The sequence below is a fragment of the Coregonus clupeaformis genome, chromosome 25 (genome assembly GCF_020615455.1).
Source record: "Coregonus clupeaformis isolate EN_2021a chromosome 25, ASM2061545v1, whole genome shotgun sequence".
Classification (NCBI taxonomy): domain Eukaryota; kingdom Metazoa; phylum Chordata; class Actinopteri; order Salmoniformes; family Salmonidae; genus Coregonus; species Coregonus clupeaformis.
Window position 1 is genome coordinate 11,025,839 of NC_059216.1, and position 24,896 is coordinate 11,050,734.

At 45.8% G+C, this 24,896-nt stretch overlaps 1 protein-coding gene across 3 annotated transcripts in view; it reads left to right on the forward strand.

Annotated features, from left to right (window-relative positions):
* Positions 1–600: 600 nt before the first annotated feature.
* LOC121539222 (serine/threonine-protein kinase PAK 6-like) overlaps positions 601–24,896 on the forward strand; it is a 29,123-nt gene continuing 4,827 nt past the window's right edge. For all 3 annotated transcript variants that reach the window (XM_041847559.1, XM_041847560.2, XM_041847561.2), the window contains exons 1-4: positions 601–1,044; positions 19,068–19,315; positions 20,448–21,086; positions 23,009–23,542. In XM_041847559.1, coding sequence (XP_041703493.1) covers positions 19,112–19,315; positions 20,448–21,086; positions 23,009–23,542 — 1,377 coding nt within the window. In that variant the 5' untranslated portion in view covers positions 601–1,044; positions 19,068–19,111. The remainder of the gene's footprint in view (positions 1,045–19,067; positions 19,316–20,447; positions 21,087–23,008; positions 23,543–24,896) is intronic.

The following is a 24,896-nucleotide window of genomic DNA, read 5'->3' on the forward strand; positions in this document are numbered from 1 at the left end:
AGCTTGGGCTGAATGTGTATTATTAAATGCAAGGGAGTCTGTAGCTCGGTTATAAATTGTGCAGCAGGGGATAACGATAATGGTAATCCAAAATTATTATGCTGACATGAGGATTTCCCTCAGCATAAATTTAGTGTTAACATATTAATCCTTAGGTCATAAATTCAGAGAGAAACAGAGATTGGATCATATTTGAGATTAGGATGAGTCATAATAACCAGCCACAGAAATAGCCCTCTCTGGCCACCCTGCCATCCCTGACCCGATCATTAACATGGATAATGCATCCGTTGACCGGGCAGGAAGAAAATGGCACCTTCGGTTACTGCCACTGTTCTCATACCAGCCCCTCATGTGGGGCAGAAGGGCAGGGGGGCCAGGTGGATGAAAGGTATCCCAGGTGATGTGTACAGCAGCTCTCCTTTCCTTTCAGTCATTGGAAATCAGCCTGAACAGACACACATGGCACACTGCTATCAATTTAGGGACACTGCAAAGACAGCCCAATGAGAGGGTGGGAGGAGGGAGGGAGGTGATAAAGAGAGCGAGAGAGAGAGGGAGGGGATGTGTGTGTGAGAGAGTGAAAGAGAGAGGGGGGAGGGAAGAAGCTCTCTGTATGGCTGTGATATTCTCTCATCCTGGATAGTGCCTTTCCTCTCTAGTTTTGTCACTTTCACTGGCCACCATGTGTGCCCAGGAGCAGGCAGCGGTGTAGCGGCGCACGGACAAGTTGTTAGCCATGGAGAAAGCTGGGGATGAATCATCCCCAACAAAGAGCCTTTGAGATGACAGTGTGTGCGTCTGCCTGGAGGGAGGAACGCATCAGGCTTTCTCAAGCAAGCAGCAGCCTGCAGTGTGCGCCTGCTTGAGAGCCAGCCCTCCTCGACGGTGTGTGTGTGTCTGCGTGAGTGTGTGGGGGTTTGTGTGATGGAGTGTGTATAACGAGTGCGTGTGTATATGTGTGTGTATGTGTGTGTGCTCACTCTTGCTCGCAAGCCTCTTCCCTTCCTGGAGGAGAGGCTCTCCTTTTCAGCGAACCGCAAGGTAAGAAGCCTGGCGTTTCTTTATAGCACTAATTTATCCCTCCACAGACCCTGTGTATTCCCGATGGGGGAGGGGGGCGAAAAAAGGAAAAGAGGCTTAGCTCCATTGATAAAGAGTGGGGTACTGTGTGTGTGTATATATATATATATATGTGACGTCTGCAGGCAACAGCGGTGGTGGAGGAGACGCAAATACAGAGGAAGAGAGAGACAGAGAGAGGGAGAGAGAGAGCAGAATGCAGAATGCCCAGGTGGTAATAAGGGAGAGAAGAAAATACTATTGAAAAGCTGATTGGCTGCTGTGCTGGATTCTGGGAAATTCTGCATCTCAGAAAGGAGCTGCTTTCACCTTCTGCCATCCACCCCACGTCCTCTCTCTCGCTCTCTGTCTCTCTCCCTCCCTCCCTCCCTCTGTCCTCAGCTTCTGTTGAAAGGATGTAACCCCAGTGTGGCTGGTGAGCAAACAGAGTTTTGACTGAGAATGAATCATGTCAAGATAATACAGACAAAGCTATAACATTTGATGCTGATTGCATGTATGCACTGAGAATAGAGGTACTTATTGTTTTCACTATGCATCTGTCCTTATCTGTGACTGTGAGCTGAGTGCTCAGGTGAACTCTAGCTTTATATCAGACGAACACTGAGTTGAATTAGTGCCAGAGGGATCCAGCTGCTGCATGTATAGTTATGCTTACGTGGATGCCGAGGGAAGGGATTTGTTAGGTAAACATTCGCTTTCTTCTTCTGCTCTGTGACAACATGCACAAAACGTGTTCCTTTTGTGAGTCAGGATGGTTGTACTGTGCTCAGTGCTTGACTTGGGCAGAAGCTCAGCTGAGTACCAGCACCTAAAATGTTCTACTGCTTGAGCTCCTGTTCCTCGTATAGAATATTAGCTGAAAAATATTGTGGAGCTCCTGTGCACCTAAATATAAACAGTACCGGCCCCCAAAATGAGTACCGCCACCTATTTCAGTCCAAGTCAAGCACTGACTTTAGTGTACTCTGTGGAAGAGAGGATACAGAGAAGAAGTGTTCAGGGAATAGCAGAGACCCAGTGGCAGACTGACAGTTAAACACTCATGTCATTTTACAAGGTCTTATACTGTAGATTGCATTATTGTAATAGTCTACGCCAGACTAGTCTTGTTTTAAGTAATTAAATCAATTAGAGAATAGAATGGGATATGGTTTTCATGGGATTGCTGGTATGGTCAAAGCTTGCTGGATTACTCTTTCCTGTGACCAGTGGTTAGGACTCTAACTACATGCCCTGGAGGGACACACTGCCAATTATGTCTTAAAGTAACTGTCCAATGTTTCCAGATTTCTCTTAAATATGACCTATAATTAATTACAATATAAGTTAAATAGTTTTCCTTCCCATATTTTACTTATTAAGTATGTTAAAAAGCAGCTTTTCTATGTTGGAATGGTGTGGGCGTACCCGAACAACAGAATGGCTTGGGCATATACTGGTCATTCAAAATATTAATGCGAGTAGACCACTGATTGGCCTGCTCGTCTTCCTCAGGAGGATGACATCATCCTCTATGAGGAAATACCAATAATATTTTTAACGGTCTGTTTGAGGTCGGGTTTTTGAAGTGTTTTTTTTCCTCCAATTTATGCTTTGGCCACAAATACGAGTATAGGATGAGTCAACCACATTATTTGGGTATGAGTTAACAGAATATGAACTTTTAAAGTGAGATTTTCACTGGACGGTTACTTTAATCATTCCTGTCTGACTGCAGCAGTATGACATGCAGCACTTACCTCTCACACCATTAATAAAGGTGTGAGTAGTTGATCCCGTTTGACTCAGCTGAAAGGCCCCTGTGCACCTGCAGTACAGCACAGGGATGTGTCTGTTACCTAGCAGGCTAATGGCCAGTTAGAGCCATCAGACAGGGAAGCGCTGCTCTGGGATATCCTGGATCAACAGATCTATAGAGCTCAGCTCCCCCAAACCAGAGAAGGTTAGGAGTGGCAGAGGCTCCACTCATAAGTGCTGGATGATTAATTGAGGTTAATCATTAATCAGTACTCATGCAACTTGATCAGTCATTAATTTACCCCATTCTACGTTTTATAAGTATGTTTAACTAATTGGTGGGGGGCGGCTACAGCTCCTAGCAAACACTAAACGTTGGCTACTCTGTATACCACAGCCAGCGGTAACGAACACGCCATGTGTTTGTGTCTCACGTTTCTTACTGATATTCAAGAAGGCCATGGAGGGAAGGAGAGGAAGAGCATGTGAAAGGAGAGTTCTAATATTCCACACAGAGCCAGGTGGACATACAGTATGTTAGCTGAGGGTGAGTGACGTGTCATGCACACTCATGGGTCCTCTTCTCACTTCATTACTTTTTTTTAAGCCTTTTTTTTCTGTCACACATTTTTCCCTTCACGGTCTAGCACTGCTTTAGAGTGCTGTCAGAGCGATGACAAATGATCTGGCCTGTCTCAGGTACAGCTGGGATGGTGACAGACAGACCCCATGGAGAAGCACACAGGTGCTGCTGAGACATACTGCTTCCCATACTGTACCCTTACCATACAGCCCAGCACTGTGTGCACATGTTGGCCTGCCAGAGGCCAGAGGAATGCTTGCTTTCCAGTCATGTCCACGAGAGGAGAGGAGAGGAGAGGAGAGGAGAGGAGAGAAAAGGAGAGGATAGGAGAGGAGAGCAAATGAGAGGAGAGGAGAGAAAAGGAGAGGAGAGGAGAGAAAAGGAGAGAAGACCCGAGGAGAGGAGAGGAAAGGAGAGCCGAGGAGAGGAGAGGAAAGGAGAGGAGAGCCGAGGAGAGGAGAGAAAAGGAGAGGAGAGGAGAGAAAATGAGAGGAGAGGAGAGAAAAGGAGAGGAGAGGAGAGGAGAGGAGAGGAGAGAACGGGAGAGGAGAGGAGAGAAAAGGAGAGGAGAGGAGAGAAAATGAGATGAAAGGAGAGCCGAGGAGAGGAGAGGAGAGAAAAGGAGAGGAGAGGAAATGAGAGGAGAGGAGAGGAGAGCCGAGGAGAGGAAAGGAGAGGAGAGAAAAGGAGAGGAGAGGAGAGGAGAGGAGAGCCGAGGAGAGCTGAGGAGAGGAGAAAAGGAGAGGAGAGGAGAGGAGAGAAAAGGAGAGGAGAGAAAAGGAGAGGAGAGGAGAGCCGAGGAGAGCCGAGGAGAGCAGAGGAGAGGAGAGGAGAGGAGAGGAGAGGAGAGGAGAGGAGAGGAGAGGAGAGGAGAGGAGAGGAGAGGAGAGGAGAGGAGAGGAGAGGAGAGGAGAGTGGTTATTAAGAGCTTACTGTGGCCACTGGCCATGAGATGTCAAACACTGAGGATTAAAACACGACCAAGTAAAATGAGGACAGGGTGCCCAGCAGTCACACTGTAGAGCCGAGGAGAGGAGAGCCGAGGAGAGGAGAGGAGAGCCGAGGAGAGCCAAGGAGAGGAGAGGAGAGGATAGAAAAGGAGAGGAGAGAAAAGGAGAGGAGAGCCGAGGAGAGGAGAGCCGAGGAGAGGAGAGGAGAGGAGAGGAGAGGAGAGTGGTTATTAAGAGCTTACTGTGGCCACTGGCCATGAGATGTCAAACACTGAGGATTAAAGCGCGACCAAGTAAAATGAGGACAGGGTGCCCAGCAGTCACACTGTGTGATGAGACAGCGGCCATACTGGATGAAGGAAGAGGAACTGAGCTGCCGCAAATTGATATCATGTCATTTGATAACATTGTCATTTTGTCCATGGGAGAGGCACGCTGAGGATGGAGCGGCGAAAGATGAATCATGGCTTTCATAGGGAGAAGGGTGTACAGTAAAGCTCGCTAGGGAGGCCCACCGCATCAATAAATTAGACCCCTTAAGAGGCCCTTTGACCTGTCCCATTGGTCCGGCCAGATGACACGTCTTCATCTGCTGAGAGACAGATTGTTTAAAGGACTGGTGGAAGCCAGGAGCATCTTTAATTACAGTGGCTTGCGAAAGTATTCACCCCCCTTGGCATTTTTCCTATTTTGTTGCCTTACAACCTGGAATTAAAATGGATTTGGGGGTTTGTATCATTTGATTTACACAACATGCCTACCACTTTGAAGATGCAAAATATTTTTTATTGTGAAACAAACAAGAAATAAAACAGAAAACTTGAGCGTGCATAGCTATTCACCCCCCCAAGTCAATACTTTGTAGAGCCACCTTTTGCAGCAATTACAGCTGCAAGTGTCTTGGGGTATGTCTCTATAAGCTTGGCACATCTAGCCACTGGTATTTTTGCCCATTCTTCAAGGCAAAACTGCTCCAGCTCCTTCAAGTTGGATGGGTTCCGCTGGTGTACAGCAATCTTTAAGTCATACCACAGATTCTCAATTGGATTGAGGTCTGGGCTTTGACTAGGCCATTCCAAGACATTTAAATGTTTCCCCTTAAACCACTTGAGTCTTGCTTTAGCAGTATGTTTAGGGTCATTGTCCTGCTGGAAGGTGAACCTCCGTCCCAGTCTCAAATCTCTGGAAGACTGAAACAGGTTACCTCAAGAATTTCCCTGTATTTAGCGCCATCCAACATTCCTTCAATTCTGACCAGTTTCCCAGTCCCTGCCGATGAAAAACATCCCCACAGTATGATGCTGCCACCACCATGCTTCACTGTGGGGATGGTGTTCTTGGGGTGATGAGAGGTGTTGGGTTTGCGCCAGACATAGCGTTTTCCTTGATGGCCATAAAGCTCAATTTGAGTCTCATCTGACCAGAGTACCTTCTTCCATATGTTTGAGGAGTCTCCCACATGCATTTTGGCGAACACCAAACGTGTTTGCATATTTTTTTCTTTAAGCAATGGCTTTTTTCTGGCCACTCTTCCGTAAAGCCCAGCTCTGTGGAGTGTACGGCTTAAAGTGGTTCTATGGACAGATACTCCAATCTCCGCTGTGGAGCTTTGCAGCTCCTTCAGGGTTATCTTTGGTCTCTTTGTTGCCTCTCTGATTAATGCCCTCCTTGCCGGTCTGTGAGTTTTGGTGGGCGGCCCTCTCTTGGCAGGTTTGTTGTAGTGCCATATTCTTTCAATTTTTTTATAATGGATTTAATGGTGCTCTGTGGGATGTTCAAAGTTTCGGATATTGTTTTTATAACCCAACCCTGATCTGTACTTCTCCACAACTTTGTCCCTGACCTGTTTGGAGAGCTCCTTGGTCTTCATGGTGCCGCTTGCTTGGTGGTGCCCCTTGCTTAGTGGTGTTGCAGACTCTGGGGCCTTTCAGAACAGGTGTATATACAGTTGAAGTCTGAAGTTTATTTACACCTTAGCCTAATACATTTCAACTCAGTTTTTCACAATTCCTGACATTTAATCCTAGTAAAAATTCCCTGTCTTAGGTCAGTTAGGATCACCACTTTATTTTAAGAATGTGAAATGTCAGAATAATAGTAGAGATAATTATTTCTTTCAGCTTTTATTTCTTTCATCACATTCTCAGTGGGTCAGAAGTTTACATACACTCAATTAGTATTTGGTAGCATTGCCTTTAAATTGTTTAACGGGTCAAACGTTTCGGGTAGCCTTCCATAAGCTTCCCACAATAAGTTGGGTGAATTTTGGGCCATTCCTCCTGACAGTGCTGGTGTAACTGAGTTAGGTTTGTAGGCCTCCTTGCTCGCACACGCTTTTTCAGTTCTGCCCACAAATGTTCTATAGGATTGAGGTCAGGGCTTTGTGATGGCCATTCCAATACCTTGACTTTGTTGTCCTTAAGCCATTTTGCCAGAACTTTGGAAGTATGCTTGGGGTCATTGTCCATTTGGAAGACCCATTTGCGACCAAGCTTTAATTTCCTGACTGATGTCTTGAGATGTTGCTTCAATATATCCACTGTCCTTCCTCATGATGCCATCTATTTTGTGAAGTGCACCAGTCCCTCCTGCAGCAAAGCACCCCCCACAGCATGATGGTGCCACCCCCGTGCTTCACGTTTGGGATGGTGTTCTTCGGCTTGCAAGCATTCCCCTTTTTCCTCCAAACATAACGATGGTCATTATGGCCAAACAGTTATATTTTTGTTTAATGAGACAAGAGGACATTTCTCCAAAAAGTACGATCTTTGTCCCCATGTGCAGTTGCAAACCGTAATCTGTCTTTTTTATGGCAGTTTTGGAGCAGTGGCTTCTTCCTTGCTGAGCGGCCTTTCAGCATCTCACAAGGTCTTTTGCTGTTGTTCTGGGATTGATTTGCACTTTTCGCTACCACGTTCATCTCTAGGAGACAGAACGCATCTCCTTCCTGAGCGGTATGACGGCTGCGTGGTCCCATGGTGTTTATACTTGCGTACTATTGTTTGTACAGATGAACGTGGTACCTTCAGGCGTTTGGAAATTGCTCCCAAGGATGAACCAGACTTGTGGAGGTCTACAATTTTTTTTCTGAGGTCTTGGCTGATTTCTTTTGATTTTCCCATGATGTCAAGCAAAGAGGTACTGAGTTTGAAGGTAGGCCTTGAAATACATCCACAGGTACACCTCCAATTGTCTCAAATGATGTCAATTAGCCTATCAGAAGCTTCTAAAGCCATGACATCGTCTTCTGGAATTTTCCAAGCTGTTTAAAGGCACAGTCAACTTAGTGTATGTAAACTTCTGACCCACTGGAATTGTGATCCAGTGAATTATAAGTGAAATAATCTGTCTGTAAACAATTGTTGGAAAAATTACTTGTGTCATGCACAAAGTAGATGTCCTAACCGACTTGCCAAAACTATAGTTTGTTAACAAGAAATTTGTGTAGTGGTTGAAAAACTAGTTTTATGTAAACTTCCGACGTCAACTGTATACTGAGATCATGTGACAGATCATGTGACACTTAGATTGCACACAGGTGGACTTTATTTAACTAATTATGTGACTTCTGAAGGTAATTGGTTGCACCAGATCTTATTTAGGGACTTCATACCAAAGGGGGTGAATACATATGCACGCACCACGTTTCCGTTATTTATTTTTTAGAATTTTTTGAAACAAGTTATTTTGTTCATTTCACTTCACCAATTTGGACTATTTTGTGTATGTCCATTACATGAAATCCAAATAAAAATCCATTTAAATTACAGGTTGTAATGCAATAAAATAGGAATAAATGCCAAGGGGGATGCATACTTTTGCAAGGCACTGTAAACATAGTGCGGGTCAGTACTACACTTCACTTCCCTACTGCCTATAGGCCTGTGGTACAGTTAGAAGTACACTTTATGGCCCGGTGGTTTGGGGGCTAGGACTTATTTTTTAGAGCACTCATTTGCTACAGGCATGTGTCAGCAGCATCCCTGGAGACATGCAGTGAATAGCACATCAGAGCTTATGACTTGAGAGGTGCTGCATTTACAATGTAATTATGTCAAAGTGCTTGGCGTAGATAAGAGCTAGCTTTGAATGTACATGACTCGTACGTTAGTGTTTCATTGACTCTGGTCTAATAGAGAACAAAGCCATTTTCTCTCACACTTATTGGGCCTGGAGAATCTGTGCCAATCTAATTCAGGCAGAATGATGTATGTTCTTTGTCAAGCTCCCTGTCCTCTTCTCAAATCACTCTTATTATGGCTTGTTTACAGCCAGCGAAGCCAGTCAAGGTTGATGTATAAAAGACATTGAGTATCTTGGTGTTGAGGAGGGATAACAACATGCGGCAAGATAATAAAGTGAGTCAGCAAAACAAGTGAAACGTTGTCAGTGGCAGGCGACAGTGACAGCCCTCACTCAATATCCCCCCCCCTCGCTTTCTCTCTCTTTGGTCTGTTCCTTCTCTCAGACTATTCCTCCACTCCATACTGTAAACATTAAACCAAAAGGGATGCACTGTGTCTACCCTAGAAGCTCAGAAAAGGCAAAGTTGTAGGATAAGGACATTTATGTATTGTCTTGTCTCTTCCTCCATACCCGGGGCTGTTTTCTGTTCATTGAGTGACTGAGAAAAAAAAATTCTAACCAGAATTTCTGTGGTTGATTCAGTATGATGACAAGTGCCCTCATGGGTGGAATGTTATTCATATGTTTCATAATTCCATAATTACTAAACAATAAAAAATAAATAAACACAGAACATCCAGTGTTTCTATGTCAAACGGTTTGTTATATTTCAGTCTTCTGTGATGAATATAAAGTGTAATATTGTGATGAAAACTCAAAATTGAATACATTTAAACTCTGTATCTGACATGGTACAGGTATCTTCTTTTTTAAAGCCCATAACCATGTGTGTCCATTCTTTGGTTTCAAAGTAGATCTGTTTAGGACTACCAAGAACCACTCTGTGTGAGCCTGATTTAGCCCACTGCAGTAAAAGGTTCAAACAGCTCTGACTTGCTTACTTTACTGGTCTCTTGCAGGGACAGATGACGTAGTTCAGTGAGTTTTGCATTCTCATTTTTTCAGAATATTGTTCTGTTTTAGGGCCACCAAGACTTTACTTTAATAAACTGCAGTGTGACTGTGAAATGAATCTTGTTCTGCTCCCAAGTGTGATCTTTATTTGTGCTAGCGATACAACAATAAGGTTTCGGAAATGCTGTTGTTGTACCACTAGCTCAAATAAAAACCACACTTGGGAGGGGTAAGCAGTAAGCACAAATTAACTTTCTTTCTTTTCATTGCATTTTTTTGTCTGGCTCCTATACCACATTTGATGTGTGTAATTAATCTCATTGTATATGCTGTACTGTAGTGTACTGTACCCTCTCCTGAAATAGCTCATGTTATATTGAGTAATTGTAACATGATTATTGAGACTATTGTTACATGATTATCAGCAAGGATTTTCTTTCTATGAGGAAGGTCTGTCCCTAGTGACTCTACTGTCTAGCATGCTATAACACGGCTGGTGGGAGCATGATATAGTCACACAGTCACACTCTGGCAACTAGTAACTTAATGCAGGTTCTATAGCGTGTCTCGCCTTTTGCTTGCACATGACTTGCATGATACATCAGACCACCTATTAATGAAATATACATGGAGGGAGTGTGTCTTTCTGTCTCATATGAATCTAGCTTCATTACAGCTGTTTAACACAATAATCGTCACATTATTGCATGTTGACTCATCTCAGCTATTGCCTCTAGAAGTGACTTTTTAGAGAAAACAGGCATTCCTACTGAATGAAAGGACTGCATCAACCACAATCATAAACGCTGCAATTGTGCTGTCCAGTCACGTCCAGTTCTTGTTTACCTTTCCCCTACCCTCAGAGTGTGTATGTGTGTTTGTGTGTGTGTGCTGTGTGTGTGTGTGTGCATACATGTGCGAGTACTGAAAAGACAGACCCCTCCACCCCTGGCCCCTTTGAGGGGCAACACAGTCTCATTACACTCAAAGGGCAAAACGGTCATCATAATGTAGCTGATAGAAGATAAATCTCTGAGTCCACACCACTGCACTGCAGAGTCCGAAACAGCAGTTAAGACCTTGATGCTATCTATGCCACGGCACAGATCTAGCTGTGTTATTAAGCCCTGCATTATGCTTATTCATGCATTGACAAACACAAAAAGAGGATTACCTTCTGTCCTGTTTCCCACCCACACCTCACAATTTGACACTAATCTTGTGCACAACAAACATGCATCAGGACTCGGGGGAGAAACTGTGTCCTAAAATTGGATCAGAAGAGGGCTGAACAGTGAACACGCTACTAATCCTACAAGCATAGTTACCTTCACTCTCCATACATTAGTACAAGCCTGCCAAAACAAGATAGAAAGGGAATCTGGGCAAAATAGGGAAAACATTTACTTGAGCTTGGCGGTCTCAAATCCAATACCTCTCTTATCTCTCTGTATCTCTGTATCTCTTTTTACCCCCTCCCACTCTACAACTCCAAATCTGGCTGATGTGACCACAGTAGGGGGGTGCATAAGCCATCCCTCACCAGTCCTGTCCACCATGGATTGACGGGATAACTGAGAGGCTTGTCTGCCTGAAAGCTGCTCACAGGGAGTATGGCTGTTTTTAGATCTGGAGATGGGCGTAGGGTGTGAAGGCATGTTGTTTACAGGGCCACTGTCATACTGGAATTATAGGCTGTCTGTTTGAAAAAATGGGGTTGTAATTCATACAAATTAGAGGTGTGAAACAGGCTAAATCTCAGGAGTGATTATTGGTCAGACTGTCACTGTACTACTAGAGTAAGTATGCCTTCTAACGTAAGTAGGCCAGTACGACTGGTAAAGATTTTAGCACGTGTCCCTTTGACAAATGATTTTAAACGATTTATGGTTCTGAGCCATCAGTCGTTTAAAAATCTATTGTCAAAGGGACACATGATTGGTTCTGTGTTCATGGCAGCTATTTGGATTCATGCTATATTGCCTGTGTGTTCATGGAGTTGGAAAGAAATAAACCAGTGAGGCACAATTTAGAATGACCTCATCCTCTTTGGTTGTTGATATCCTTGACAAATATTGCCCCAAATATTGCTTCAGCACTTTGATAGGATTCAAGGCAAGCTGCTGAGGCGTGGGGTTAAGTCCCTGAAGTTCAGAGGTATGTGACCAGAAGCCATTACTACAGCAAATGCAAGTTTAGCTCCGCATGCATATATACGTATTTTCCTATGGCTGAAAAATCAATAAGATATTGTTATCTGGACATTCATAAGCTTAGTAGATTTGTGAGAGGTCGATATAAGGGCAGATGCATGTTATTAAAGCTTCCACTTTTCAAATAATTTTGTTGAACATGAATCAAGATACTGTATTTTTTTTGGGGTCCAAATACTTGGTTCTTTACTTTGTAATGTCCATGTATTCCGAATGGAAACACATAGAAGGAATACAGTGATGTATAATGAATGCGGTTGTGTTATGTTATCTGCAGTTCTGCAAGGCAATGATGCCTCATAGAATAGCACAGAGCACTGAGAGCAGCCAGTCTGTTTGTGACAGTATCATCCCATTATCACTGGCAACGGATGACTGTAGCAGTTTGCAATTCACTCATGAGTAAATATTGATTGATCTGCTTGTACAGGAAACACAAGCGTAGTGTGTAAATATTTGGCTCAGTACTGCCAACATCTGCACATCAGTGCTGAACAGACACAGAAGCAGAGAACCGGGCATATGGAGTAAAAACTACAAAAACAGTAGTGTACTTTCTGTCTATATCGAACCTTTCGTTACTCAAACTCAAAAGACAAACAGTTATTAAAAGCCTTTTCATGTTCTAGAGTGAAAAACTAGGTCCCTGTCTGAAACCACAGCCAGGTTTACCCTGCTATGTGGTCCCAGCTCCATCCTCCATCTCACCCAGCCCCACCTCCCGACACCCTCCCTCACGCCATAGTGTCCCTGTCAGATGGAATTAAATTAAATTCCTTCTCAGCTCCAAATTATGTACAGTGAGGGAAAAAAGTATTTGATCCCCTGCTGATTTTGTACGTTCGCCCACTGACAAAGAAATGATCAGTCTATAATTTTAATGGTAGGTTTATTTGAACAGTGAGAGACAGAATAACAACAACAAAATATTGTTACCTGTATAAAAGACACCTGTCCACAGAAGCAATCAATCAGATTCCAAACTCTCCACCATGGCCAAGACCAAAGAGCTCTCCAAGGATGTCAGGGACAAGATTGTAGACCTACACAAGGCTGGAATGGGATACAAGACCATCACCAAGCAGTTTGGTGAGAAGGTGAAAACAGTTGGTGCGATTATTCGCAAATGGAAGAAACACAAAATAACTGTCAATCTCCCTCGGCCTGGGGCTCCATGCAAGATCTCACCTCGTGGAGTTGCAATGATCATGAGAACGGTAAGGAATCAGCCCAGAACTACACGGGAGGATCTTGTCAATGATCTCAAGGCAGCTGGGACCATAGTCACCAAGAAAACAATTGATAACACATTACGCCGTGAAGGACTGAAATCCTGCAGCGCCCGCAAGGTCCCCCTGCTCAAGAAAGCACATATACAGGGCCATCTGAAGTTTGCCGATGAACATCTGAATGATTCAGAGGAGAACTGGGTGAAAGTGTTGTGGTCAGATGAGACCAAAATGGAGCTCTTTGGCATCAACTCAACTCGCCGTGTTTGGAGGAGGAGGAATGCTGCCTATGACCCCAAGAACACCATCCCCACCGTCAAACATGGAGGTGGAAACATTATGCTTTGGGGGTGTTTTTCTGCTAAGGGGACAGGACAACTTCACCGCATCAAAGGGACGATGGACGGGGCCATGTACCGTCAAATCTTGGGTGAGAACCTCCTTCCCTCAGCCAGGTCATTGAAAATGAGTCGTGGATGGGTATTCCAGCATGACAATGACCCAAAACACACGGCCAAGGCAACAAAGGAGTGGCTCAAGAAGAAGCACATTAAGGTCCTGGAGTGGACTAGCCAGTCTCCAGACCTTAATCCCATAGAAAGTCTGTGGAGGGAGCTGAAGGTTCGAGTTGCCAAACGTCAGGCTCGAAACCTTAATGACTTAGAGAAGATCTGCAAAGAGGAGTGGGACAAAATCCCTCCTGAGATGTGTGCAAACCTGTTGGCCAACTACAAGAAACGTCTGACCTCTGTGATTGCCAACAAGGGTTTTGCCACCAAGTACTAAGTCATGTTTTGCAGAGGGGTCAAATACTTATTTCCCTCATTAAAATGCTAATCAATTTATAACATTTTTGACATGCGTTTTTCTGGATATTTTTTTTCTCTCACTGTACAAAATAAACCTACCATTAAAATTATAGACTGATCATGTCTTTGTCAGTGGGCAAACATACAAAATCAGCAGAGGATCAAATACTTTTTTCCCTCACCGTACATAGGGAGAGCACAGAATGATACGCTTATGCAACACTTAGCCTTGTGATTTAATTATTCTTGGAGGGGGTCCACCGCAGGAGCCTGGGTCTGGCTCTGGTGCCACGGTGCCAGAACCGGTTGGTAACCTAAAACACATTGGAATGGTGTTAGGTTAGTAGAGGAGTGGCGGAGAGAGTTCTGGGCATATTCTGCCCATGGCAAGAACACCGACCACTCCCCCGGCCGGTCCTGGCAGCAGGACAGCAGGAACCTACCCACATCCTGATTTACTCGTTCCACCTGCCCATTTGACTCGGGGTGGAACCCAGAGGTCAGGCTGACCGAGACCCCCAGACATTCCAACGCCTTCCAAACATTGGACGTGAACTGGGGACCTCAATCGGACACTATATCCTCTGGCACCCCGTAGTGCCGGAAGACGTGAGTAAACAGGGCCTCCGCAGTCTGCAGGGCCGTAGGGAGACCGGGCAGAGGAAGGATGCGGCAGGACTTGGAGAAGCGGTCCACAACGACCAGGATGGTGGTGTTACCTTGGGAGAGGGGAAGATCAGTCAGAAAATCAATACTAAGATGAGACCATGGTCATTGTGGAACATGTAATGGTTGTAGCTTACCCGCTGGGAGGTGCCTAGGTGTCTTACTCTGGGTGCACACCGAGCAGGAGGAGACGTACAGCCTCACGTCCTTAGCCAAGGTAGGCCACCAGTACTTTCCACTCAAGCAGCGCACTGTACGGCTGATACCTGGGTGACCAGAGGAGGGTGACGTGTGTGCCCAGAAGATCAGAGGATCACGGATAAGAGCAGGCACGTGCCGCAGCCCAGCTGGACACTGCGGTGGAGATGGATCTGTGCGTAATGCCTGCTCTATATCCGCGTCCGTCGCCCATACTACCGGCGCCACAATGCAGGAGGCCGGGAGTATGGGGGTTTTGTCTCTGGGCCTCTCCTCTGTGTCATACAGCCGGAACAGTGTGTCTGCCTTCACGTTCTTCGTACCCGGAATGTATGACAATGTAAAATCAAACCGGGTGAAGAATAGGGCCCACCTGGCCTGGCGAGGATTCAGCCTCCTCGCTGCCCGGATATACTCCAGATTACGGTGGTCCATCCAGACGAGGAAAGGGTGTTTCGCCCCTTCGAGCCAATGCCTCCACACGGTCAAGGCTCGGACAACAGCCAACAGCTTCTTAGAGAAGGCACAGGGGCGGAACTTGGGTGGCGTGCCCGAGCGTTGGGACAGGACAGTGCCTATCCCTATCTCTGACGCATCCACCTCCACTACGAACGGTAGTGATGGATCGGGGTGGGCCAGTATCGGAGCTGAGGTGAACAGACCCCGTAGTCTCCTAAATGCCAGGTCAGCCTCAGCAGACCTGCGGAGCCGGGATGGCCCACCCTTCAACAGGGATGTAATGGGAGCTGCCACCTTGCCAAAGCCCCGGATAAACCTCCGATAGTAGTTGGCAAAGCCAAGGAAGCGCTGCACCTCCTTAACCGTGGTTGGAGTCGGCCAATTATGCACGGCTGAAATGCGATCTCCCTCCATCTCCACACCTGAGGTGGAAATGCGGTATCCAAGGAAGGAGACGGACTGCTGGAAAAACATACACTTCTCTGCCTTAGCATGAAGGTCATTTTCCAACAGTCGGGCCAGCACCTTGCGAACCAGGGACACATGCTCGGCGCGCGTAGCGGAATACACCAGGATGTCATCGATGTAGACCACTATACCGCGACCAAGCATGTCCCAAAACACCTCGTTCACAAAGGACTGGAAAACTGAGGGAGCATTCATCAAACCATAGGGCATCACCAGGTATTCATAATGCCCCGTGGTTGTGCTAAATGCTGTCTTCCACTAATCTCCCTCTTGGATACGCACCAGGTTGTACGCACTCCTGAGATCTAATTTGGTGAAAAAGCGTGCCCCATGCATTGATTCAATTGCCGAAGGAATGAGGGGGAGAGGATAACTAAATCTTATCGTCTCCCTGTTCAATGGTCGATAATCAATGCACGGGCGCAGACCTCAGTCATCCTTCTTCTTCACAAAGAAGAAACCCGAGGAGGCGGGTGAAGTGGAGGGACGTATATACCCCTGGCGCAGGGACTCGGTGACATAGGTTTCCATAGCCACCGTTTCAGCCTGTGACGGGGGTATATATGACTCCTGGGAGGTACAGCGTCTACCCAGAGGTTTATTGCGCAATCCACTGCCCGATGAGGTGGTCATTTAGTCGCCTGCGTTTTAGAGAACGCTTGCGCCAGATCGAGGTATTCAGGGGGAATGCGCACGGTGGAGGTACTGTCTGGACTTTCCACCGTGGTTGCACCAACGGAAACATCTAGACACCTACCCTGACACTCTTGCGACCACCCTGTGAGAGCCCTCTGCGGCCATGAGAAGGTGGGGTTGTGGAGTGCTAGCCAAGGGATACCTAATACCACAGGGAAAGCAGGAGATTCAATAATCGAAAAAATTACCTGCTCACAATGAGTCTCCTGGGTGATCATGGTGACTGGTATCGTGACTTCCGTAACAAACCCGGACCCTATTGGTCGACTATCGAGTGCTCTGATGGGGAGTGGAATGGATAGGGGAACCAATGTTATGCCTTGACAGCGTGCGAATGCCCTGTCCATAAAGTTCCCAGCTGCGCCTGAATCGACTAGCGCCTTACACTGGGGAACTACCATGAGATCGGGAAAGTGGATAGGTAGGGTACAGTGCGCAGCAGAGGGGTGATGCGTGAGTGCCCTGCCTGCCGCCTCCCAGCCCAAATGAACGTTGACTACGACGTGTGGTGTATTGTCCCTTCGTGCCACCAGAGTGGCACTGTCGCTGTCCTCCTCCGCTCTCTCGGCCGGCGGCTCCACCCAGCTCCATCGGCTCAGGATCCGAGTCGTCCGGGGTGGAAACGGGCAGACCCCTACCAGGACGTCCTCTGGCTGCCAGCGGGTTGTCCAAACGAATGGCCATGTCCACCAGTTTGTTGAAGGACAACATGGGGTCTCGGCAGGCTAGCTCCCGTCGGACGTCCTCCCGCAGATGGCACCGGAAATGGTCGATCAGGGCCCGCTCGTTCCACCTAGACCCCGCTGCCAGCGTCCGAAACTCCAAGGCGAAGTCCTGCGCGGTCCTCATCCCCTGCCTCAGGTGGACCAGTCGCTCACCCGCCTCTCGACCCTCGGGCGGGTGATCGAAGACCGCCCGAAAGAGGCGAGCGAACTCCCTGTAGTTCTCGAACGCGGCTCCTCCTTCGTTCCACACCGCGTTGGCCCACTCCAGGGCTTTCCCACAGAGGCAGGAAACGAGGACGGACACCTTCTCCCGCTCCGATGGTTCCGGCCTGATGCTGGCGAAGTAAAGCTCCAATTGGAGGAGGAATCCCTGGCACAGCGCCGTCATCCCATCAAACGCCTGTGGTCGGGATATCTGGATCCCTCCGGGTGCTGGGGTGTAGGTGGCTGGATCCGGTTGGCCAGCTGGTCTCGACAGATTGGGTTCTCTCCTCTCCAGGCGTTGGACGACCTGAAGAACCCGTGCCACGACTCCAGGCATGCGCTCTTCTCCCGCTGACTCCATATTCAGGTGGGTGATTCTGTGATAAGGTGGTGTTGAAAGAGTCAGGCGCAGGAGGGTAAATCACAGAATAACAGGCTTTAATCCGCAAAATACAGGTTTACGCAGAAATGTGTCAAACACACTCCAGGGCACAAAACAGGTGCACTGGAAAATACAAGGCACACGGGAAAACATTCCCGTCGATACAAAATACACAAGCTTCACTAACCTCCACAATAAACAATCACCCACAAGGACAAGGGGGCAGATTGAACACTTATACACAGACTAATTAGGGGATTAGAACCAGGTGTGTGTGATAACGAGACAAGACAATTGTGATGATGATTGGGGCGGCAATGGTTAGTACTCCGGTGACGACGAACGCCGAAGCATGCCCGAACAAGGAGGGGAGGCAGCCTCGGCCGACGTCGTGACACTGTATAAAATAAATAATTCAAATACCGAGCTATATTGTATGCTCCAAAATATGATTTTATACTAATACAATTGCTCAGAGAAAGAGATTTTGTTGAACAAGTAATAAACAATTTTCTCAAAAAGGAAGGGGTCCAAATTATTGACACCCCTGTCTTCAATACCTTTCAATACCTCACCTTCCGAGGATAACAGCACTGAGCCTTTTTCTAAAATGTTTTGTGAGTTGGAGGACACACTGGGAGGGATCTTCCAGATCCTTGATATCTTTCGTCTGCGCTTATGGACTGCACTCTTCAATTCAAACCACAGGTTTTTAATGGGTTTCAAGTCCAGAGACTGAGATGGCCATTGCAAAATGTTGGTATTGAAAGTATTTAACAGAGATTTCAATACTTTTGACCCCTACATTTTGAGAAAATAAAATGTTACTTGTTAAACAAAATCTCTTTCTCTGAGCAATTATATTAGTATAAAATAATATAATTACCGAATTTTTTTTGTATACAATATAGCTCAGTATTTTGAATTATTTATTTTATACAGTCATTTTCGCTCGTCTTTATCAAGGGTGTCAATAATTGCAGACCCCACTGTACATATAAGATTCATGACAGCAGTGTCCCTAGCTTACACTATACCACTCCGCTTTATACCTAAAACTTGAGAGGTCACTTTCCCTAGAAGCCAGAGAAAGTCATGCTTCTTCATTAGCATAAGGATGGGGGTAGACTCCAGCATAGGGACGTTAGGGGTTATGGTGGGTAGACTATTTGTGTTTTCCTCCCTCTAATGCACTGAAAGCCTGTGGGCTCTGGCCAGGCCGACTGTGTGCTCCTAAGTAAGAATGAATAAGCCTTAATTGTCCAGATGTCCTTCATTACACACAGGCTTACAAACCTAATGCACTCTGTCCCCCTAAGACGGGTTATAAGGCACAAAAGCAAATGACAGACAGAAAGCCAGTCTGGAAGATGGACATATCACAGAGAGAATATGTTTTTGACAGACAGATTGGAGTTTATTCACTTGTATTTTGCTTTCTAATGGAAGGGTGTCTGATGATGGCGTAGTCACTTCAACGTACACATTGCTGGATAATTGACTGTTCATAGATTAGAGAAGCTGTAAGTGACTTTATCAATTGTATCAACAGTAGATGTTAACAGTGAGCTGCTAATTTAGAAAAATAATGTCTCTAATGTGTCTATTTCTTGTCTGTGCAGGGCCGTCTTGAATTTGGCAAGCTGTCACTCTCCTGGACCTGACGATGTTTCGTAAGAAGAAAAAGAAGAGGCCAGAGATCTCAACACCAAAGAACTTTGAGCACCGGGTGCACACCTCGTTTGACGCCAAGCGGGGCTGCTTCGTGGGCCTGCCGACCCAATGGCACAGTCTGATAGAAAACCTCCGTAGGCCCAAGCCTATGGTGGACCCCTCCCGGATCACCCCTGTGGAGCTCAAGCCAAAGAAGGTACTGGACCTTATTCTCAGCTCACCTTGTTGGATTTTATTTTATTTCTGAGAATATTCCAGTATTAGTAAGCCTCAAAACCCTCCATCAAAAGCATTCTTCTTTCTAATTATAACATCCTTTAGATCTGCAGCAGAGTTACCCTGCCATTGTAGTCTAAAGTTTCCCTAGTCCAGTGATGGCAGTGTGGTGGACAACACTTGCTGTTCTCCCTGTCATATTGCTTTCTTATCTATCACGGGGCTCAGCTAATGACGTTGCTGTGTACATTGACAGTACAACATGAATCCTTGGAGGGCTCCAAGATTTATTACTCCATGCAGGCAATTGATAACGATCCATGGTGTCTTCCCATAGATGTCAGGCTGAGGGATAGAAAGTCCAGGTACAGCACTGGAAATGCCAGTGAGCGATAGAGCCTTCAAATCTAAGGATTTCTGCACTCGGCTGAATGCTCATGCCGACATGCCCCTTATAAAAATACATTTTCATTACCACCAGTGGATAAATTTGAGCTTTGCGTTTCATAATCACAGTGTCAGCTTCTGAAGCATAGTCATGGTTTTACTAGGATCATCAGGATTGGATTGGTAGTACAGAGGAGACTTGTGTTCTGTAAATAATGTAGCGTGTATGGCAGAGGCAAAGGTTGGAGAGGTTACAAAAAACATGATTACATTTGAGACATTTGAACAATTTTGTCATTTGTAAAGAGTTTGCAGTAGGATGTTAATTAGTATGGCTAAGTCACCTGTGCAACTGTGAGAGCAGACCAGAGCACCATACCAAAGACAGAGAAACATAGGAGACTCTCGTGATGGTGAACATAACTTGACTTTAACTAGAGATTGAGTAATCAGCCAATGGGCCTTTTCTCTAATAGGTTAAACTGGAAGGCACTTCGGCCAACACATTTTTTAAGTCTGTGTCATCTTGTTCTGTCAGGGCAAGTTAATGCTCTTTCTCTACGCCGCTGTGATGTGTGCTGCTTGAGATTTCAGTCATCAGAAATAATCTATCCGTCATTACAGTTTTTATACAACCCACATTGCAAAATAGAAGTGCCTGTGTGCAGTATGTTACAATCATTCCAGTCAATGTGGTTGGCTGAACATCACTGCCTTCCTTTCAGACCATCGTGCGTGGGAGTATGATTGGCCATGGAGACTACATCTCAGCCATGATCTCCGACATGAGCAGGCTGTCCGTGACCAGCTCCAACTCCCTGAGGAAGAGCAGCCCTTCGACCAGGAAGAGGGCCCAGTCCCTGGGCAGGCTGGGTGAGGTGAAGGAGGGGGACACCTACCAGTATGAAGACCTGAGAGAAGATGACCTGGAGCAGGAGCAGTGGAGGGACAGGGCTCATAACATCCACAGTGAGAGTGGGATGCCCCACATGGGCATGAAGAAGAGTATCACCCTACAGCCCAACGGAGTTCTCCCCAGGGCCAAGTCCACCTATGAAGTGAGCATCAGCTCTCTGGAGGGAACCCCGGCTCCGTCCCAGCCAATGCAGGTGCCTATTAAGGGGGCTTATATCAGCTGTGAGGTGGGCAGTCCCACAGAGACACTGATGGTGAAGAGAGACTTCCAGGTGCCCAGGGTTATGCCACAAAAACAGAGGCCCATCTCGTTCTTCTACAGCCCAGCCATGGCTGTCCAGCAGACCCATACCGACCATGGGGGTCACCCCCCTCCGGAGTACCGCACCAACCTCTACATACACTCCCACAACAGCCCTGGCAGACCATACTCCTCCTATGACCTGAAGGTGAGCATTTCACTTAATCATAATCTCTCATCTATATTGATACATTATTCACAGACACACACTACATTACCAAAAGTATGTGGACACCTGCTCCTCGAACATCTCATTCCAAAATCATGGGCATTAATATGGAGTTGGTCCCCCCTTTTCTGCTATAACAGCCTCCACTCTTCTCGGAAGGATTTCCACTAGATGTTGGAACATTGCTGAGGGTACTTGCTTCCATTCAGCCTCAAGAGCATTAGTGAGGTCGGGCACTGATGTTGGGCGATTAGACCTGGCTCGCAGTCTGAGTTCCAATTCATCCCAAAGGTGTTCGATGGGGTTGAGGTCAGGGCTCTGTGCAGGCCAGTCAAGTTCTTCAACAAAAAAATAATAATACTAATAATAATTGGAATCATTTATTTTGGGTAAAAGTTATTCCACACCGATCTCGACAAACCATTTCTGTATGGACCTCGCTTTGTGTACGGGGGCATTGTCATGCTGAAACAGGAAAGGGCCTTCCCCAAACCTTTGCCACAAAGTTGGAAGCACAGAATCGTCTAGAATGTAATTGTATGCTGTTGTGTTAAGATTTCCCTTCACTGGAACTAAGGCGCCTAGACCAAACCATGAAAAACAGCCCAAGACCATTATTCCTCCTCCTTCACCAAACTTTACACTTAGCACTATGCATTGGAACAGGTAGCGTTCTCCTGGCATCCGCCAAACCCAGATTCGTCCGTCGGACTGCCAGATGGTGAAGCGTGATTCATCACTCCAGAGAACGCGTTTCCACCGCTCCATAGTCCAATGGCGGCAAGCTTTACACCACTCCAGCCGACACTTGGCATTGCGTATGGTGATCTTAGGCTTGTGTGCGGCTGCTCGGCCATGAAAAACCAATTTCATGAAGCTCCCGACGAACAGTTCTTGTGATGATGTTGCTTCCAGAGGCAGTTTGGAACTCGGTAGTGAGTGTTGCAACCGAGGACAGACGATTTTTACGCGCTTCAGCACTCGGCGATCACGTTCTGTGAGCTTGTGTGGCATACCACTTTGCGGGTGAGACGTTGTTGCTCCTAGACTTTTCCATTTCACAATAACAGCACTTACAGTTGACCGGGAAGCTCTAGCAGGGCAGACATTTTACAAACTGACTTGTTGGAAAGGTGGCATCCTATGACGGTGCCACGTTGAAAGTCACTGAGCTCTTCAGTAAGGCCATTCTACTGCCAATGTTTGTCTATGGAGATTGCATGGCTGTCTGCTCGATTTTATACACCTGTCAGTAATGGGTGTGGCTGAAATAGCTGAATCCACTAATTTGAAGGGATATCCACATACTTTTGTATATATAGTGTACATCAACTAATTTCACATTGGCCAGAAGTTGACTGTGGTATAAACTGTAACTTACAGCTTTACTCTTTTAAAAATACCTTTGCATAATATGGACTGTGAGCTACTTCTTAAACAGTTTTTTAGGTAAAACATCTATAGAGCCCGTAGCTCCTCTCCATCTTACAGCAGCCTGCATTCCTGCATTCTACAGTTGATTGTTCAATTAATGCTGTTGGTTTTTTCGAGGTGCTAAAATATGATTTGTGACTTTATTGCTTTGATGTGCTTGTAAACATTGAGCGATGCTGTGTTTTTCATAATCTCAAAGGTACATTGAGGTACCTATGGCACCGTCATAGCAGGGAGCGCACCAGGTGAAGTCAATGCATAGTGTGAGAGTGAAACACTGTGATTTACATCCAGCAATAAAGCAAGCCAGGGACCCTGGGAAGACAGCCAACTCTACCCCTCTCTCTCTCTCTCTCTCTCTCTCTCTCTCTCTCTCTCTCTCTCTCTCTCTCTCTCTCTCTCTCTCTGTCTCTCTGTCTCTCTGTCTCTCTCTCTGTCTCTCTCTCTGTCTGTGTGTTATCGTCCAGGCAGAGTCGGCTCTGAGGCACCACCAGTCAGGCTTCCTACCCAGCACCACCAGCAGTCCCTTCATGAGTGGCATCAGACCCCACAGGACGGTGCGCTCCTCAGCCAGCTACACCCTGGGACTGTCTCCCAACATGGGCCTGAGACCCAACGGCCCTGACCCCTTTCTGAGACACTCAGGCTGCCCTAATGCTCCCTTCCTCAGGCAGGACAGCCCCTCCCAGCTCCGGCCCTCCCCCACCGGCTCCCTGGCCACCAGCCCCCCAGGCACATGCTCCCCTGCCTTCAGACCAACTCAGCACCCCCAGAGGCCGCCACCAGACCCCCCCAAGGTGACCCATAAACAGTTTAAGGCTGCCCTGCACATGGTGGTGGACAAGGGAGACCCTCGGTCGTACCTGGAGAACTTTGTGAAGATTGGAGAAGGGTCCACAGGGGTGGTGTGTATCGCTCGGGAGAAACACAGCGGCAGGCAGGTGGCCGTGAAGATGATGGACCTGCGGAGACAACAACGTAGAGAGCTGCTTTTCAACGAGGTATGACGACCTCCAATCAACACCATCCTCAATGACCCTCCTCACAACACCACCCCGAATTACCAATAAATCATGTTGGGAGGTGTCATTGTACGCTGATGATTCATGTTTTCTTTTAAATCCATAACTTGAATCCCTCCACAGCCTCATAGAGGATCTAGATACATTTTCTAACCTCTCTGGATGTTACGTATTGGATCACTAAAAAATACAATTTTTACATTACCATGTAGTTTACCAATAAAATGGTCTGATGGTGATGTGGATATACTCGGAATACATATCGCAAATGAAATAAATGATCTCACTCCAATACATTTTAATAGAAAGTTAGCAAAAATAGATAAGATCTTGCTACCATGGAAAGGTAAATACCTGTCTATTTGTGGAAAAATCACCCTGATTAACTCGTTAGTATTATCCCAGTTTACCTATTTGCTCATGGTCTTGCCTACGCCTAGTGAACAGTTTTTTAAATTATATGAGAAAAAAATATTCAATTTTATTTGGAACGGCAAGCCAGACAAAATTAAACGGGCCTATTTATATAATGAATATGAATTCGGAGGACATAAATTATTAAATATTAAAGTATTAGACCTATCACTAAAAGCTTCAGTCATACAAAAGTTATACTTAAATTCGAACTGGTTCTCTAGCAAATTAGTAAGATTGTCTCACCCAATGTTCAAGAATGGCCTTTTTCCCTTTATTCAGATTACAACCTCTCACTTTCAGTTATTTGAAAAGGAAATAATCTCCTAAATATCATTATTTCTAAAACAAGCCATAGAAAGTTGGTTGCAATTTCAATTTAATCCTCCAGAAATGACAGAACAAATAATGCAACAAATATTGGGGTTAAACTCAAATATCCTAATTGATTAAAAAAGCATTATTTTTTGAATAAAAAAAAAAAAAGGTATAATCTTCGTAAATGATATCATAGGTAGGACTGGTGGAGTTTCCATGGCATAGTCTTTATGAACTGATACGCAAAACGACGCCGGATTCAAAACGTAGAATTTTTCAATTTTAATTATTATACAGAATTCTTGCTACCAATATAATGTTGTTTATATGGGGGATACAATCTTCCCAGCTCTGCAGATTTTGCTGCGAAGAGACAGAATCATTAGATCATTTGTTTTGGTACTGTCCATTTGTAGCTTGTTTTTGGACACAGGTCCAGGAATGGCTAAAGGATTGCAATATTTACCTGGAGCTAACCCTGCAGATAGCACTACTGGGTGATCTGAAAAGTCATAGTCAATCGATCAATAATATAATAATACTTTTAGCAAAAATGTTTATTTTCAATTTACAATCTGTAGAAACAATGAGAATAGAAGGG